The 16,932-nt window shown below is 42.1% G+C and overlaps 2 protein-coding genes across 2 annotated transcripts; both read right to left on the bottom strand.

Annotated features, from left to right (window-relative positions):
- Nucleotides 1-6,498: 6,498 nt before the first annotated feature.
- Nucleotides 6,499-8,325, bottom strand: C9H1orf52 (chromosome 9 C1orf52 homolog). The gene is made up of 3 exons (XM_031614750.2): nt 8,016-8,325; nt 7,695-7,902; nt 6,499-7,048 (listed from the first exon to the last, which is right to left on the bottom strand). Exons 1-3 carry the CDS (start codon nt 8,274-8,276, stop codon nt 6,966-6,968), a joined length of 552 nt encoding a protein of 183 aa, XP_031470610.2. The 5' UTR covers nt 8,277-8,325; the 3' UTR covers nt 6,499-6,965.
- A 724-nt stretch (nt 8,326-9,049) lies between these two features.
- On the bottom strand, nt 9,050-16,652 carry BCL10 (BCL10 immune signaling adaptor). Its single transcript, XM_031614749.2, has 3 exons — nt 16,507-16,652; nt 12,547-12,835; nt 9,050-11,460 (listed from the first exon to the last, which is right to left on the bottom strand). The coding sequence occupies exons 1-3, from the start codon at nt 16,582-16,584 to the stop codon at nt 11,093-11,095; spliced, it is 735 nt and encodes a 244-aa protein (XP_031470609.1). The 5' UTR covers nt 16,585-16,652; the 3' UTR covers nt 9,050-11,092.
- Between the last annotated feature and the right edge of the window lie 280 nt (nt 16,653-16,932).

The raw sequence follows: 16,932 nt of genomic DNA, 5'->3' as shown, positions 1-16,932 counted from the left end.
CTGTCCTTAACGCTTGAGTATGATACAAACAGCACCAATGAAAAATGCTATAGAACTAATTCCTAAGTAAATCTATCTGTTACTAAATGTTATAGCTTTTCAGGAGGATTTCTGTGGAGCACTATAAAAATGTGTGGGACATTTGCAGAATGAGAAAAAAAACAGAAACCAAGGTCTGCATAAGGTTCCCTGTGTAAAAATGACTGCTTTGTTTGAGATCCTCCATGTTGCCTGCTGAAGGCTGAATTTCAGAGCACTCAGTGACGCACCTGTATCACATCCAGCAGTAGACCATGTATGCATGGAACTATAGGAGGTACATTCAACTCATGGTGACCTTTGCCTTTAAGCACATCTCATCACATTAGGTGTTTCCACAGCAAACAAAATAATTAACTTCCAGCTTTGTATGGAGCCAAAAATCCTGTGAAAAATTAAATGAGGTCTTCTAATTAAAAACCTAAACACATACAGTTTGTCAGTTCTTAAGACCTCCATTTCTTGTCTTGTATAATGGCAATTTCTCTTCATTCTTTCTCCAGACTGCAGGAAGAAAAAAGGTTGCTTTTAGGGGCTACTCTGTCAGTAAATTGTAAGACCTACCTGCATTCAGTCCTGGCTACTTATCCAGGTACAGCAGCAACGCAGTCCTCAGCAGAAGCTTGCTCCAAGGAAATTTGGATACTATGCATTAGTAGGCTGTTTTGACCACAAAAAATGCCCTCAGAAGCTGTATCTTTTGCTAAAATTCTGTCATTGACCTTAGAATCTTTAGTTGACACAGGAATTACATTTTCTTTGGCTATGTTACAAATACAGAACTGAGAAAAACCCGAGATAAATCATGTCTGATAATTCCAAATGTCATCCTCAGCCACTTACACCTGAGCTTATATATAGGAGTCCTCACTCTGTAAATATAAGTCCATAAGCCACAGGGTTACTTCAGTGGGTTTTATGCCTCCCAGAGTGGAAAAGAAAGGTGTTACCTTTCTCGTTCCTCTGCATGTTTGTGCTGACTCCTACCAAATCATTAATCTACTAACTTGACAAAACTTTAAGAGGTGATAGTGTTCACTGCATTGCTGCCTTCCAGGGAAGCACTGTTTTCCAGCAGAGACTCCCATGGGAAATCGGGCAGGTAGACTGGGTGACCTCCATGTGCCAGCCTTATTTCTGCAAGTTCTATGAAGGAAGGAAGAAAAAACAAAAAGGAAAAAAAAGAATGATGTAAAACTCTTGCTTAAAATTCAAGTTACAAACATGCCTGTTTTTCTTTGAAAAGCAAGCAGCTTATGACAGTATGGAAAAATCAGGTGAGTAGAACTTTTAAAAGCCAGTTCTGCCTCACTTTCTTACTTCCATGTAACAGGTCGTCTTTTTTCTTTTCTTCTTTTTCTTTTTTCTTTTTTAATTAAAATATAGAAAAAGAAAACAATAAAACCTGAAACTAGCAGGTTGGTTCTTTGTGGTCTATAGAATAAAGTAGTACTGCTCGTTAAAGCAGCCAGGATGCCAGTAGCTAGCAGAAGCTCCCTCTACTGGATAGGTACCAACATAGATACATAGAAAAAAATATGTAAGATGTGAGCAGTATTTTATTACTACGTCAGAGATCATGGCAACATGGCTTATTTAAACTGCCACAGAGATACAGCATATTTACAGCCATGTGATGATGCACTAAGGTTCCTGTGAGAACACACCACTTACAAATCATTAATGGCAAGCAAACCTCAGAGCTTGTACAAAAATCAGCATTCCTAGCTATTACACACTATGCCTGCAAACAAGCTTTTGCTATCAGGCACGCTGATGTTATTACTACGTTAAATTACCAGTCTTTGGAACATTTCAGGCATATATAAAGCTCTTAGTCACACAAGATACAATTCTATCAACTCATCAAGGCATGTCAAAAAAATTTTAACAACAGTGACAGAAAATTTTAACAACTGTGGCCCACGTTCTACTTCCCAGAAGAAAAGCTTACGATTGTTTTTGCTTTGAGCCTGCTGCTGGGCAGTGTTGTTTGTTTGGTTTGTTTTGAGGAGAGGATTAACATCCTCTGCTAAGTCCTGTGGTTTCACTTCCTCTCCCCATTACTCTTTCCCAGAGTTACTCTGTGTTAATCCATACACAGGGATGAAGAGGGTGGGAGAAGCTAAGCAAAGGAAAGGGAAATCAGTGTTTGCCCCCAAGAACAGCTCATGCTGTTAGAAGGCAGCAAAGCACAGAGCACTCATGTTGTTGCTCACAGCCACAGCAGAGCAAAGGTGTGATTAATCTTTTGAAGCTATCAAGATGAAAGCATTCTAAAGATGAAGGGCACTTCATCTTCTAAATGAAGAGAGCTGATAAAGGTATTTGATAAGGACCAAAAATGCTTATCTCCATTCACTGAATTCATTGCATTCTTTTGTCAATCCAGCCCACAGGTCCCAGCTTCCCTGAAAATTCCAAATTTTACATAGTGCCCTGAAGAAAATACTTCAAAGGAACCAGCGACAAAACACTGTTCCAATCTGTGGTGCAACTTCCCTTTCCAAGTCCAACTGATCTAAGCCCACATCTACCAAGGACACAAATTCAGCAGGCTCCAATGAATACCAAGTTGTTTCCTTTGACCAGTGATACCTCAGGGACTTAAAAGAACTAGCTCACTAGAATCCCCATTCCTCTGTTATTCCCATTATTTCTTGGTTCCTCGTTATAGGACTTAACTAGCTTTGACAAAGAATTCACTGCTACCAAAAGGTTTGTATCAAGAATCATTTACTGAGATTCCCATGTCTCACTGGAAGCTTCCTGAGCAACCAAACCATGGCATTTCTTCTGGTAATTTTCTGTATTTTGCCAACCACTTACTGTACAGAAATGCTGCTTTTGTTTCAGTCTTCAAATTTTGACCAATCCACAGAATGCCTAGCTGCTCTCTGCCTCTCACTGCATCACCTTTTAAGCCTGACCTTAGCCAGAAAACATTGCTGGCAGGATTGGAGTTATATTCTTACTAAGGTGTCTCCCTTTGCTAAGAGATTTTCTAAACATATCCCATTTGGAATTTTAAGGAGTCTGTTTATCTGTAACATTAAGCTGCTACATTCTTTCAATACACTGCTCCATCCCCACATTAAACCTACACCCAAACATCCGTGTCTGTATTAAATTTATTTATATTGAGTGGCCCAAGCTAAAACAAATGGTCACAAGAGCCTTTTAAGCAAAAGAAAACCCAAGTTGTATCCTGCTGGTGAAAGAAAGCATTACACCTTTTCATCCAAATTCTGCCACGATTTTGCAAGATTAGCAAACTGGCAAATGAGCTTCCTGTCATCACTGAAAGAGCAGCCAGCCTCACACAGCTCCCATTTCCTCTCCTTCACTGATTACAGGTTCAAGACAAACGTCTTTGTGGAACACACTGCATTTCACAGGATTCAATTTCACACTGGCAGCCTGAAGCTTATCACAAAGCATTTGTAAATGAATCAGTTCTTCGATAGCGTTAACATGCATGGAGCTTCCGCACAGGGACAACAAGCAGACTAGCAGGGTGATGCCTTGCAGCAATCTCTCCATCAGCACCTCTCAGAGGAAGCATTGCCTGCCATTGGGGCCATTATCTGAAACAGCTGTAGTTTTATACAGACTTGAATTTTTCTTCCCCAGATCATCTTGCCTTTCTTTGAAATCTATATTAGGTAGCTGCTATTATGCCAGCATCTACAGGCAGCACAATGTGTTCATTGCAAACAAATTGCCTTCCAGCCACCAGTTTTCTACTTTTGACAGATTTTTTTTAGAGAATTCAGATCAAGCACGTAGGAATTTTTATTGCCTTCCCCCCCCTCCCCCCGTTACACATAATGATCATCATTACATTTGATTCATCATAAAAACAGTACAAGAGATGAGTTAATAGCAGGCTGATTTTCAAAGACAATATTCCACATGTGCAAGTGGAGGTGTATGTTCCCTGTCACTGTCTCCTCTTGAAAGACAATCCAGGACAAACTGTTCTCTAGGCAGACATTTTTGAATTGCGCTATCAGTTTAAGTTTAGTAAGCACTCACTCACGCATTTCCCAGATCCTGTTGCACAGAGGCGGCAAATTTTCATTGTTAGCAGCCCAAACCTCACTTTGCCCTTCAGCTTCTCACCTTTTCTCTTCAGTTTCTGAAACAAACTAGAAAAGCTTCTCATTGCTCACTTCTTCACACTTACCTCATCTCTTTTTTTTTTTTAAGCACTGCATCATTACCATTTTCATCCTGTTTTGGGAATCAGCATCACTCCTACTCATCCAAAAAGAGCACTGAGAAGAGCCTCTTTTTCCACTGCATGTGTTGGATGCACTCCTATAATCGCAAGGCTTGCTGTGACATCCTCCCTGGAATATGGACATCTTCGAGGAACCTGAACAGCAGCTGGTAACTTTGCAGCCTCATAGTTCTTTGCATCATTGATACTTCATTTGTAATTCTGATCTGGAAGTCCAACCCCAGATGAGTATTATAATTTAGTTTACCACCATTTTTTCTTAGAAGCATTGTAGGATATCTGAGTAAAACTTTAGTAATCCTCACAAAAATCAGTGAGCTTTCTCTCCTTTTCTTCCTCTCCTGGCTACCAGTGGTGTTCTATCCAACCCAAACAGCCTCTTCATATGAGATACAGATGCCGTGCTTTTCTCCCTCCAGAGCTGAGTACTGCTCAGTAAGTACCACACTATCAAAGTTAGTCACTAGAAACAGAACTCTCAATGCAAGCTTTCTGGGCTGTAGCTCCACAGACTTAACTTCCAAATGCCTCTCATTCTTCTAAATTTCAGAGCCATAATTTGCATTTAGGACCTTAGCCACGCCTGGGAGGTCTGTAGTTCCCTTTACAACTCACTGAGGATACAAAATTTCCTTTAGACAATCTCAGTTACTCAGAAAAAACAGGTTGTCTCTGAGCGCAGAACAATCAGTCCCCTCCCTGCTTTGGGCTTCTTTGCTTCATGAGCAGCAATGCTAGAACTTCCCTAGACTTAAGCACCTCTGCCAATAAAACTTATCCAGCAACAGAATCGGTTCATCTGTGTACCTCCGCTTCAGACAGGCTTTCTCACAGCCTTGTTTCAGATATCCTAAGAAGACAAATAGTCACCTTTGCCATGTATCCTGAATAGAGATGCTGCCATGTTTACAATGACGTTTCCTTAAGCGCGTAAATTATACAACTAATCATTCTTCTCTCTGATTAGACATGCTGCTTCTTTCCTTGGAAACTGAGTATCTGACAGCGTTAGCTTCAAGACTACTGGGCACCAAATATATTGTATTATCTGAAAACAAAAGGAGTGATTAGCATGCTAACTTCCTGAGCTGCCACGCAGAAAGGCAGGCACACAATGTGAGGACAAAATCCACCCTGGCCATGATTATTGTGGGAATGCAACCTATTTCCAGAGCTAGTGACATTAACCTTCAGCTGTAACACACTTTGAGCAGCACTTCAGCAGCAGAGAGGCTTACTGCTGTGAGTCTTGAATTAGGCAGCCCACGGAATCCCACATCTCATATCAAATCCCTCAAATTTCAGCCATCTACTGCATTGTCAGCAGTATCAGAGATATCAGAAGATACAGAAAACTGACTAGAGGGAGCATTTTCATTCAGAGACACTGAATTCAACACATCAGGAAAACTATAATTCCTTTCTCTGTAAAAAGAGCTCAAACCATTTGATCCCAAACAGTAGCTCATGACAATTGCAACCTGAAGTAGATGATTGAAGCTGCATATACTCACTAACCACAAATACACTTTTCTATACTGAAGTTAAAAGAATATTTTTTAAAGTTCACTTAAAAAAAAATATGAATATTAAATATATATATGGGTATAAAATCTACCAAATTCAAGCTAGCTCAAGACAGAAGGAAAATGTGAAACACTGACATGCACACTGATTGCTTAACTACATAAACCTGTATCAGTAGGCAGATCTTGGTGCAGATTTCTAAGGCAGAGATGCTTAGGCTGACAATAAACCTAGAGCAGCCCTCCCTTTCCCCTCAAAGCCCATTATTACTTTTTCATATACAGACCCCCAAATTCCATGCAGCAGCTTAGCACAAATGCAGTATGCACTGGCTCGAATACTATGAAAAGCTTAACTAGCTTTAGCACTGAAGTAAACATAATTTGACAGTAAAGGCTCTGTCACAGCTTTATCTTAATATTTCCCATGTACATATCTAGTTGCTATTTTCAGTTTTTGGAAGAATACATTAAATGCTTTAATTCTTCTATCATATAGCTTCATGTTTCATGATGTAGAACATACAATATCACAACGATTTATCTAATATTAACTCCACTTTTAGGTCAGTATTTATTACCCTGAGGATTGTTGAGTCTTCAGAAATACAGCACCAAAATGCATATAGTACAGAATTAATTGCTCCCACTCAACAGGCATGCAGTGCAACATTTATATCACAGATGTTTTAAAATGTAGTTTTATTCCAGTGACTAACTGCAGTCTTTACATAAATTTCAAAACAGCATTATTCAAACAAATCACAGTACAATACTTAAAGAATCTTTAGTATATGCTCCTTTATAAAAGGTTTTGACACAATGGAAAAAATCAGTCAAGAAAAGCTCACGCTACCAGGTTTCTTGATAAACAAAATACCAGTGAATCCTGTACCCATGAGCAGAAGTCTCCATCACAAAGTTTTAAGACACCTCTTTAAATAAACAGGTTTAAATTTTGTTTAGCAGACGAGTTTCTACCACAACGCTGTCCATTAAGTTTTGTGCTTTCCAAAAGGCAAGCATACTGCTGAAATAAAATTCCCTACCCAACAGGAGAGAGAAATTCGGTAAACATGTATTTGTTCCACATTCCAGCAGAGAAATCCAAGTTCATTTAAATTCTCATTACACTAAAACCAAGCGTATTCTGCTTATACCTTCTTCCTCTTTGTCTTCTCCCCGGAGTCTAGTTTCCGTTTCTTAGCATAAGCTGGTTCATCATCTTTTTCATCATCTTTAAACAAAAGACAGAATTACTCAAAGTCAGTAATGCCATATTTTTGTGTTGAACACCAGCTTCATCCCTGAACAAATGACTCAGCCACATCTGAGATGCCGAGAGAAAAGGCATAGGAATACTAACAAACAGCATCCTCATTTTCAGAATGTGGATGATATGTGATCAGAACTGGAATGTTTTGTTGTTTTAACATAACTCAACTGAGGAAATGCTTTGTTATGGTAGACGCTGCATAGTACTTGCTCCAAAAAAAGTACTGTTTGAATAGATAAGATAAAAAGCTAGAAAATAAGTTTTAGAAGTAGAATGTAATGTTAAAGTCAACAGGGGAGGAAATAAATTAGGAAAAATTTATCCTCAGGAAGAGTGTTGATGTATTGGAACAGGCTGCCCAGGGAGGCAGTGGAGACACCATCTCTGGAGGTGTTTGAAAAATGTGGAGGTGTGGCACGGAGGGACATGGTTAGTGGGCATAGTGGGGACAGACCGACGGTTGAACTACAGCGATGTATCTCAGTGGTCTTTCCACACTTAATAGTTCTGCGATTCCAATGATGGCCGTACGCTACAGGATACCCTGCAGCTGGGCACCAACCCGGCCGGGAGTCCCAGCAGCATCAGCTCCCCTCGCCTGCCCTACCTGACACCGCGTGCTCCTCCTCCTCCTCGGGCAGGAACCTGGCCCTGCCGGCGGGCCGCGGCGCGTCGTCACCGTTGTCCTCGTAGATGTTGGACCACTTGATGGCCATGTCGACGGCGGGGACCGGCGGAGCCTTCTTCTCGGGCGGGCTGTACACCTCCGGCGGCGGCACGGCGTTCGTCTTCCACGCCTTAAACTCCTTGGGCGGCTGCGGGAGAGAGCAGAGAAGCGGTCAGCCCCACGCGCCGGACCTCAGAAGCCGGCGGACAACCCGGGGCAGGGCAAGGCGGGGCGGGGCAGCCCCCTCCCCCCGGGCCGTACCTCCTCGGGCGCCCGCAGGACGCGGCTCTCCCAGTCGATCTGCTTGTTGAGCGGATTGTAGAGGAAGGCGGGCGGCTGGGACACCTTCCGGAAGAGCTCGTCCGGCGGCGGCAGCTTCGGCCGGCTCCCCGGGCTGCTCCCCGCCGCCGCGCCGGCTCCCGCCTGCCGCTCCTCGGCCGAGGCTTCGTCGGCCTCCGAGTCGGAGCTGGAGCTGCCGTAGGCCGCGAAGTAGCCCAGCGGATCCTCTCCCTCCGCCGCCATGGCGGGGCTGCGCGACTCGCCGCCCGCACGGAAACCGGCCCCGCGCCGAGGGTTCCGCCCGCCGGCCCCGGCCTGCTTTGCGGGCGGCAAGCGGCGCCCGGGAGAAGGGGATGGAAATAATTGACCTTTCTGCACTCGCACTTGAGTAGCGAGTGTTCAACCCCGCTAAGTTAGGGCTTTTTTTCTTTCTTTCTTTCTTTTCTTTTCTTTTCTTTTTTTTTTTTTTGAAAAGACCATAGATAAAAAGAGAATTAGACACGAAACTGAGACAACCTCCATTTCTCTTTTTCACACCTGTGAGCTTCAACTAGAGAATAGAGAGAAATGGCATTGCCCTCCGCCTCCGGGCAGGTAAAGCTCCCAGCACCGCTCCGGGGCACCTCCACCAACATCAGCTTGTGGCAGCTGTTGGGCAGCACGCAGGCAATCAGGCCCCGCACCCGGCGTTGGAAAGCATGAGGAACTCCCAGTACTCTTGCTGCTACTCATATTCTCCGGTTAGCACTACCAGCTATGAGCCACACACAGCATACAGCAGCAGACAAGGTCTTCATTTCACATGCGTGTTCTCTCTCCCTGTGGCTCTTCAAGGCAGTCCTACCAACACAGGTGTTTCATATTGTCACTCTTTCCACCAGAGACAAGTTCTCTAAAAAGAACAAAAGCCTCTCAGGCATACAAAACCAAAATCACCCATCCAGGTACTGGCACAAGCTACTCCTAGAGTCCCTTAGAGCCTACACATTTTAATAAAGGCAAACAGGAAAACAAGCAAATATACAAAAGAATTTATTCAAAAAGTTCTGCTAAAAATATTTCATTTTTCTTAAAAATGCCCATCATAAACCCATTAATAAGATAATACATTCATTCAAAGTCTCAGGTTAAGAAGCTCCATTGCAGGAGCACTCCCCACACGGGCAGGCCTGCTGCTCATTTGCAGCGTGGCAGGCAGCTCACACTGCGTGTACTGATGTACAACAAGACAGTTTCCACTGTGAGCTAAAGGCCTTTTTCAGTAAAGGACAAGCTTGCTCTCTCCCCATTTACAAGAACCCATGAAAGGACCCAAGTCTAAGCTTCCAAGGAAGTGAAAAGAAGGAGGAAAAAAAAAAAAAGTTTGAGAACACACATGCAACTCTTCAAGTGGTATACAGCAACCAAAGGGATATCTAGACACAAACTTCTATGCATTCTGAGTATGGGCAACTGCAGCACAAGTTAAGGGAAGAAAAATCTGCACTTATCCTCCAATTCATGTTAGAGAGCACAATTTTACTTAAATTTAGATCCCAGAGTGCCATCTGTACCAATGAGTTTCACTTAGAATCATTTTCACCATCTTGAAGGTCCTCAGACATTTACAAGACAAGGCTTTTTTATAAATACACAAACCGAAGCTCACATTATAAGCAAATGTAAGCTACTCACGTACTGAATATGGACTACAATTGAACACTGCAGGTCATTTTCACCTATTCCTGAAACCAGAGCAAACATGAAACGAAAGTTTAGAGACTATACTGAGGTCCTGCAAAAGGAAAACACACTCAGGGTTATTACCTGGCTTTTGTCTTAAATGGAATTACACAGCTGTATGAAAACAAAAAGAATTTAAAGCAAGAAATACAAAACCTGTCTTTCAATGTACTGAAAGCATCACATTGAAGTGCAGCATTACAGAATGTTGCAAGAACGCATTTCCAAGAAAAAGTCTGTCGAGTAATTTTAAAGTGGTTAAGGCAGAGTATGAGAGGAATATTGCATTATATTGTGTGAAGAAATACGAGAACCTTCCCATGATCAAATAGTTTAAATGCCTTCAATTCTAAACAACTGTAAACGCGTCTGTGTTGAAGAGCAGGTATCTGAAGTACAACACTTCCAAGAATCTTTCAGTTAAGGACACTTTCTTGCCACAAGACTCCTCTACTCACCCACCAGGACAAAACACACAAACGTTAGTCCTTAACAGCATTATACAATAACATTTTCTGACAGCCCACACGAGTTTTTAAAGAACTTTCTTTTTTAAAAATTAATGAGAATTTGTATTTAAAGTGCATCTCAAATCACAATTTTCTAAATTATATAACAATAATAACATGCCAGGTCTTGTGGATGTGTACTTGCTAGCTCAAAATCACTTTGATACTGAGTGCCTTTCAGTTCAGGTCAGACAAAAAAAGCCCAGAAAATTAAGAGCCTTCTTGTGAATAAGCACAGCACAGCTACAGATTTAGTAAGATCCTTTTTTTTTTTTTTCTCCCCCAAATGAAAATACTTTTTTGCAAATTATACTCATATATGGAGGACACAATAATTTAGTGCATGAATTTAAGCTTTTCTGCATGTGAGCATTTTAGTCCAGGACGTTACTTTTCAATACTCTGTGCTTTTGTTCATCACTCTTGCTTTTTCACTCACCACAAAAACATAAAGAAAATTACATTTGTTATTACTATTCTGTAACTGCAGCTTAAGTACCTGCAACTAAACATGGTATCTTAAATATATTGGTTTAAAAACAAACAAACAAACAAAAAGCAGAACAATGAAGAAACAACTTTTGCTGGTATAGTACCATAATTTAAAAAAATAAAAACAAACAAAAAAACCCAAACTCCTTAAGAAAAACAAAATCAAGCAGCTAGAGTCACTCAATTACAAAAAAAAAAAAAAGACTTTAAAACCTCAAATAGCATTGATTGTTTCCTCTGATAACCCAAATTAACAGTTTGAAAATATTTTTTACCCTTAAAAGACTGAAACTCAGTTTCAGTGGCCTTTGGATGAACAGACAAATGTCACTAAATTCACTGTGTATGAAGAGAACGTGATCTTAAAGGCAAAAAGCAATTGTCACTGGAACTAGTACATGGTTCTTGCTGTTCTGACTGGAGCTCTGGAGGGAGAGGGGGTGCACCAGGGTCTCCAGGGCCTGGAAGAGAGACTGAAAAAATTGCACTCTCAACATTTCCCATCTCTGCAACAGGGAGATTCATTGAATGAAGAGAGACAGCAGACATAAATGCAGCAGTGCTATAATCTTCTTCTGGATTATGCATCTGAGTAGATTCTTTGTCTTTTGTTTTATCAAAAAAATTGGATTCATCAGAATATGATCTAGAAAGATTATTTGTTCCTCCATACAGTGAGGTCATACAGGTGCTGCAACTTAGACCTGAAACAAAGAGCAGAGAATAAAATCAGTTACATCAGGATGCATCCTTTAAACTGTGCTCTGAGTTAGTAGTGGTAAAGCTGTCATTAAAGATCAGCTGTGTCCACTTTTAACTGACTGTCCTCTTCATCTTATCTGTGACATTCCAGTACTCACACCAAATTAGAAAATACAAGCAGATCATCTAGTCAACCACATGAAGGTTTTCTCTGTATCAGCTACTAGTTGGTAATGGTGCACTGTAATTGAAGCTTCCTCTAGGAAGTCACTTCAGCCCTCTGACCTATCTTTGGATAGAATATTCTCACTATAATCTTCAAACTAACTTTTTAAAAGCTTCAGCTGCACGGTTCTACTTCAAAGTAGATTGCATTTGACAGCTGCTATACTTGAAGCCAGACAAAAAATTCAGATCTTTCATCTCTGGAGTTAAAAATATACTTTCTTCCTTCTTATTTATTTATGGGTGTGGAAGAGGAAGTAAGGGTTTTGGTTTAGAAACCTTATACTTTCTTTTTCTGCCTTCAAATGTGAGCACATATAGCTACTTAAGTTTTCTATGTCAACAAAACTTCTGACAGTATGAAGAAGGAGATTAACAGTCTAATTTTAAGTTCTGACATTGAAGGCAAGAATGAGAATTCCCCCTCGTATTGTGTTTACAGACTTATCTTCTGCTGAGATGCAAAGTTTAACAAAACCAAAGCATCCTGCCACTGCAGCAAATAGCTTCAACAGAAACGTAAGATGGAAGATAACCACCTATTCTGAGTTTTGAATTAGAAGCTCATGGAAAGTAAAACTGAAGAGTGAAACAAACTTATTCATTAGAACAACACATAGCACAGTTGTTTTCTGTGTTTGTTTTCTCTGATTTGTTGTTTATTACATGTTCAGAAAATAAAGAAGTAAAGCTAGCAATATATGCCCAGCATTTTAAACTGAAAATTATAAAATTTTCCAAGTATGTTGTCCCAAAAACTAGAGGAAGCAAAAAAAAAGTTGTATAATAATTGTGGAATTTTTGTTTCACAGCTCCTCAAAATAAAACTTCTATCTTACAGTACATTATTATAAACTTCTCACCTTTGAGAGCTTCAAGTTTTTCATTTTTGACTTTCAACACTATGTCAGTTATCTTTTGTAACAGAAAGTTTTGTGTTCTTTCTCGCCTGATGGATTCAACCAAAGCATCCAGTCCCTTTGGATTTTCTGCTAAGTAGTCCAATAACTTCCCAGTTTTTTTCCTATTAGAAGATCGAGAAGAGATCTCCTCCGTGTCCTCTCTAGTGAGTATTTTCTTTGAACGTAGGTAATCAAAGTGTCTCTCAGCTATAATTTTGTCACACAAGTAAGGACGCATCCTTTCTAAAGCCTGAAAAACAAAACAAACTAACATTAGTCAATCTTTCAGTCTTTTAATTTATTTAGAAGCTACACTGAAAATCTTTATGACTTACAGGTTAATAAAGTAGTTCAAAGATGCCACTATGTTATAAGCATATCGTATGCAGAGAATTTTCTCCATGCGTCTACTTAAAAAGGAAAAAAAAACCCTTTTCTGTAGCATTCATCATTTTCCTGAGTGATCTAAGTAGTTGTAATGCATATTAACCAGTGGAGGCAAACACTGAAAATATTTCATTAAGTCTGTGTTTATCACGTTTCAGAACTGTCATTAAATAAAATGAAAAAAAAACCAACAACAATAAAACACAATAGCAACACTCATTTTGTCTACATTGTCACATCTCTACGCCATTTGTGTTCAGGAGACACACTGTCATTATCAGTGTTCTCTGTACACTGAATAAATGCAGTCTCAGAGCAATAGTATAAATACACTCACTGTTTAAAAGTTGCTTTAGACAGACACAGTTATTTGGGCACACAGGTTCACTGTCAGATTACTGGCATCCACAATACATGCTCTTCCTTCCACAGATGTACCTACTTTGAACAGACTTACTGGTTGCTCTTTGTCTATCCATCTGTTTTCTACTGGTTTAAGGCTTTATACCAAACACCTGGAGCAACCTGTACAGCCCTGACACGCAGCACCAATCCATGGAAATTAGCACAACTCTAATGACTGGCCAAAGCAAAATGGCGCTTCCTCCTACAGCATAACTCCGGCTAACAAGTGTCAACTAGTTGCTTAACTCTTTTCCACGACCAGCAAAGAGAAGAGAAGGGGGAAAAAAAAAGATGCAAGTCTACCCCTGGGAGGGGATTGCACCCATTGCCTAAGAAGCCCTGCAGGCAGCCAGTTGCCTCTGGGAAAGGTGAAGCAGAGCCCTATTCTGAGCACAGAACTGCAGTGCCACAGAGGGCACTGTAGCACCTCGTATGGAGTCCCACCACCACTCACACACCATGGTTCTCCAAAAACAAACTAACTTTCGTTATCATATTCAATTACAACACAAATACCAATTTATTTCAAAGGTAATTTACAGGAACAACATCACTACTTTGAATTCCTCTTTGGAAGATCGCGTGCCTTCTCTTATAAGGAAGAATTTACTCACACACGTAGCAGAACATAAAGCGACTTTCATTTACCTTGTTCATAGGGTTCACACAACTGCAAGCATCTCCAACTCTTATTTTAATCAGTACATTAATTTCAAAACAGAACTAACAACTTGTTCACAACTCTGATTTCAAGAGCCAATCTACTACTCTATGAAGATGAGTCACAGATGATACCTTTTTACTTGAAAAACAAGCTTTCATTTTATACAGTACTACAGAACTGGCAGTTTCCCATGCCAACAATTTTCACTGTGAAGAAATGCACAAGGCAGATATCTGCTAGCTGAAAGTTACCAATGTGAAAAAAAATCCCCCTTCTCTCCTTCCATCAAATTTGCCTCATTTAATTCAAAGAAAAAGCAATTTGAGGGCTAGAAGTGGGGAAAAAAAGCTTTAATATACAAGTGATGAAAGAAACAATCAAAGCTTTTTTCTGAAGTAAACTTCCAAATATCCTCCAACTCATTGAGATTACATTCTATGAAGGCAATGTGGAAACAACTTTTTGCTTTACTAGTGCACTGATGAGCAAGGAAAATTTTTGGAGCAAACTGCCACAGCCAGACTGAATTCAATGTGAAACCAGAGCACAACAGTGCAGCTGGAGCTGGATGGCTCTTTCGGGCTGGGGGCACACAGCAGCTGTATCTGTCCCTCTCTTATTCTGGGCCTGATAGTGAGAGAACCCAGTTCCACAAATGGATGATGACTCGATTCAGCTTCCTGTGCTATCACAGGGTGCTGGCCTAACTGACTTTGTAGGAACAGAGAAGGGCAGCAGTGCTGCTTGTATCCACCTGCTCTGCAACACGCCTCAAGCATCCAACTGCAGCAAGCTGTGCTACAAATACTGCCAGCAACACTGATTTCTTCTACTTCTCGTACCTCTTCCTACCACCATGAGAGATCAATCAACAAACCCTGAGACACAAGAGTCAGTAAAATTTTCAGCATCAGAAGTATAAAGCAAGTTGTTAGTCAAAAGAAAAGTACTGTGTTTTGACTAACACCTTCCTGCACAGTGCCTTACACTACATGAAGTGCATCAGTTCTGAATTCCCCTGACTGCCCACACAGGTTAGCAGTTTGTAAGGAACAGAAAGAATAAACATAGCAGAACAGGAGCTTTAAATATCCGTTTCTATATCAATGTTCTTACACGTCTCACTGCCTTCTTCCCAGATCTCCAACATTAGATTCTGCCCTTTGTAATTTCTCCTTCAGACAAGTTTATCCGGGCCAGATGAGCCCTGTAAAAGAGCTTTCTGAGGTGCACTGTCACGCAACACACATGGGATTTCTGGTGGTGCAGCTTCTCTATCTCACAGCTCATTGTGCAGAAAAAGGTGTAAGACTCCTATGACCATCTAGGCAGTTGCTTTAAGTATTCTCTGATGTGACAAAACGGTAGGGAGGGGGAAAATATCAGGAGCCTGGATAAGAGGGGCAAAAATTGAAATATCTGTTTAAATTTTATTACAGTTGTGCTCTCACAGCAGTTAAGCTGGGTCTGCTCTGATACCCTAGCTGCCATGGTCACCACTTGATCTAGTTGAGAGCTGGACAAGCAGCTGTTTCTTTTGTTATGCTCACACACGCCTGCACTGCAAGCTCTGAGCAGCGCTGTGCTGCTTTCATGAAGACAGACCAGTGCCTGACCTGGTCCATAGCTCACCACAGTGAATGTGCCTGATCAGAGGTACATGAATGACTCTGGAGCAACCAAGTGAGCATACACTGAAGCAGCAATGAACCTCCTCGAGGGGAGAGCCTCTACAGTCAGATTTACTATACTGCATTTTGATGATAAAATTCGAGTTCTCTCTTACTACATATCAGCCTTCCATCAAGTCCTCCAACTGCTATACGGAACTGTAAGATTAGAGGCTGAAGTGACACCGATGGACTCCTGAGAGAAGAAACTGCAACCTCAGTCAGTGACACAGATAAATTTAAATCAGATTGTGTATGTGACATGATACATAAGTAGGTCCTGCCTCCATTAGTTTTGCTTTTGCTGTAGCAACCAGTTGTTACCTATTGCACTTGCACTCTGAGGTTCCACAGAAGCAAGTAATAACTCGAAATACATGCCTCACAAACTGTGACAAAGCATTTAAAGGAAACGCTGCACGCATAAAGCTGTTAAGAAACTGAGCTAAACTCCATCCTTTTCTGAATGAGGAAACGGCACAGGAGAGAAGAAAAAAACGACCCAAGAGGCCACACAGTGTTAATAAACACACACTGCAGAACTGCATTACAGAAATCGGTACACAGGACGCTGTGCATTACGACCACTCCGGACGGTCGACAAACAAGAGGCAAAGTGATTTCCTCTCTGATGTAACCAATCACCCACAGCCCCGCGCTGTCCTCGCCCCCGCCCCGCCCGCTGTCCGGGCACGCGCCGGGGAACTCCGCTCCGCTCCGCGCCCCCGGCCGCTCTAACGGCGCTTCCGCTTCCCACCGCGCCGGCTCCCGCCTACAGTCCGGCCCGGCACTTGCCTCCTTCTTCACGTCAGCCATCTCGTCTTCTGTCAACGGCCGCCCGACCGCGCTCGAGGCCGGGCCAGAGACCTCCATCGCGGAACCCCTCCGAACGCACCGCCGCGAAAACCTCCCCCGGCCCCGCTTCCGGCCCCGCCCGCGCCGCGCCGCGCCGCGCCCCGCCCCGCCCGCCGGCCCACGAGGAAGGCACGCGGCCGTCCCGCCCACGGGCGCACGCGCAGTGAGGCGCCGCGCCGCTGCGGTGGTGCCGGCGCTGGCGCTCGGTGTTGTGCTGCTGACCCGTTTGGCTCGTGGAGTCACACGAGTCATTAAGGGTGGAAAACGTCTCTAAGGTCATCTAGCTCAGCCGTCAGCCCGTGACCTCCACGTCCCTCAGTGCCACATACTCCGGGTGCTCAGGGATACCTGCGTTGTTCCGCTGGC

Source organism: Phasianus colchicus, chromosome 9 (genome assembly GCF_987193195.1).
Source record: "Phasianus colchicus chromosome 9, bPhaCol1.hap1.1, whole genome shotgun sequence".
NCBI classification, from domain to species: domain Eukaryota; kingdom Metazoa; phylum Chordata; class Aves; order Galliformes; family Phasianidae; genus Phasianus; species Phasianus colchicus.
The sequence above is the reverse complement of the archived record's forward strand: the minus strand, read 5'-3'. Positions and strand labels throughout refer to the sequence as shown.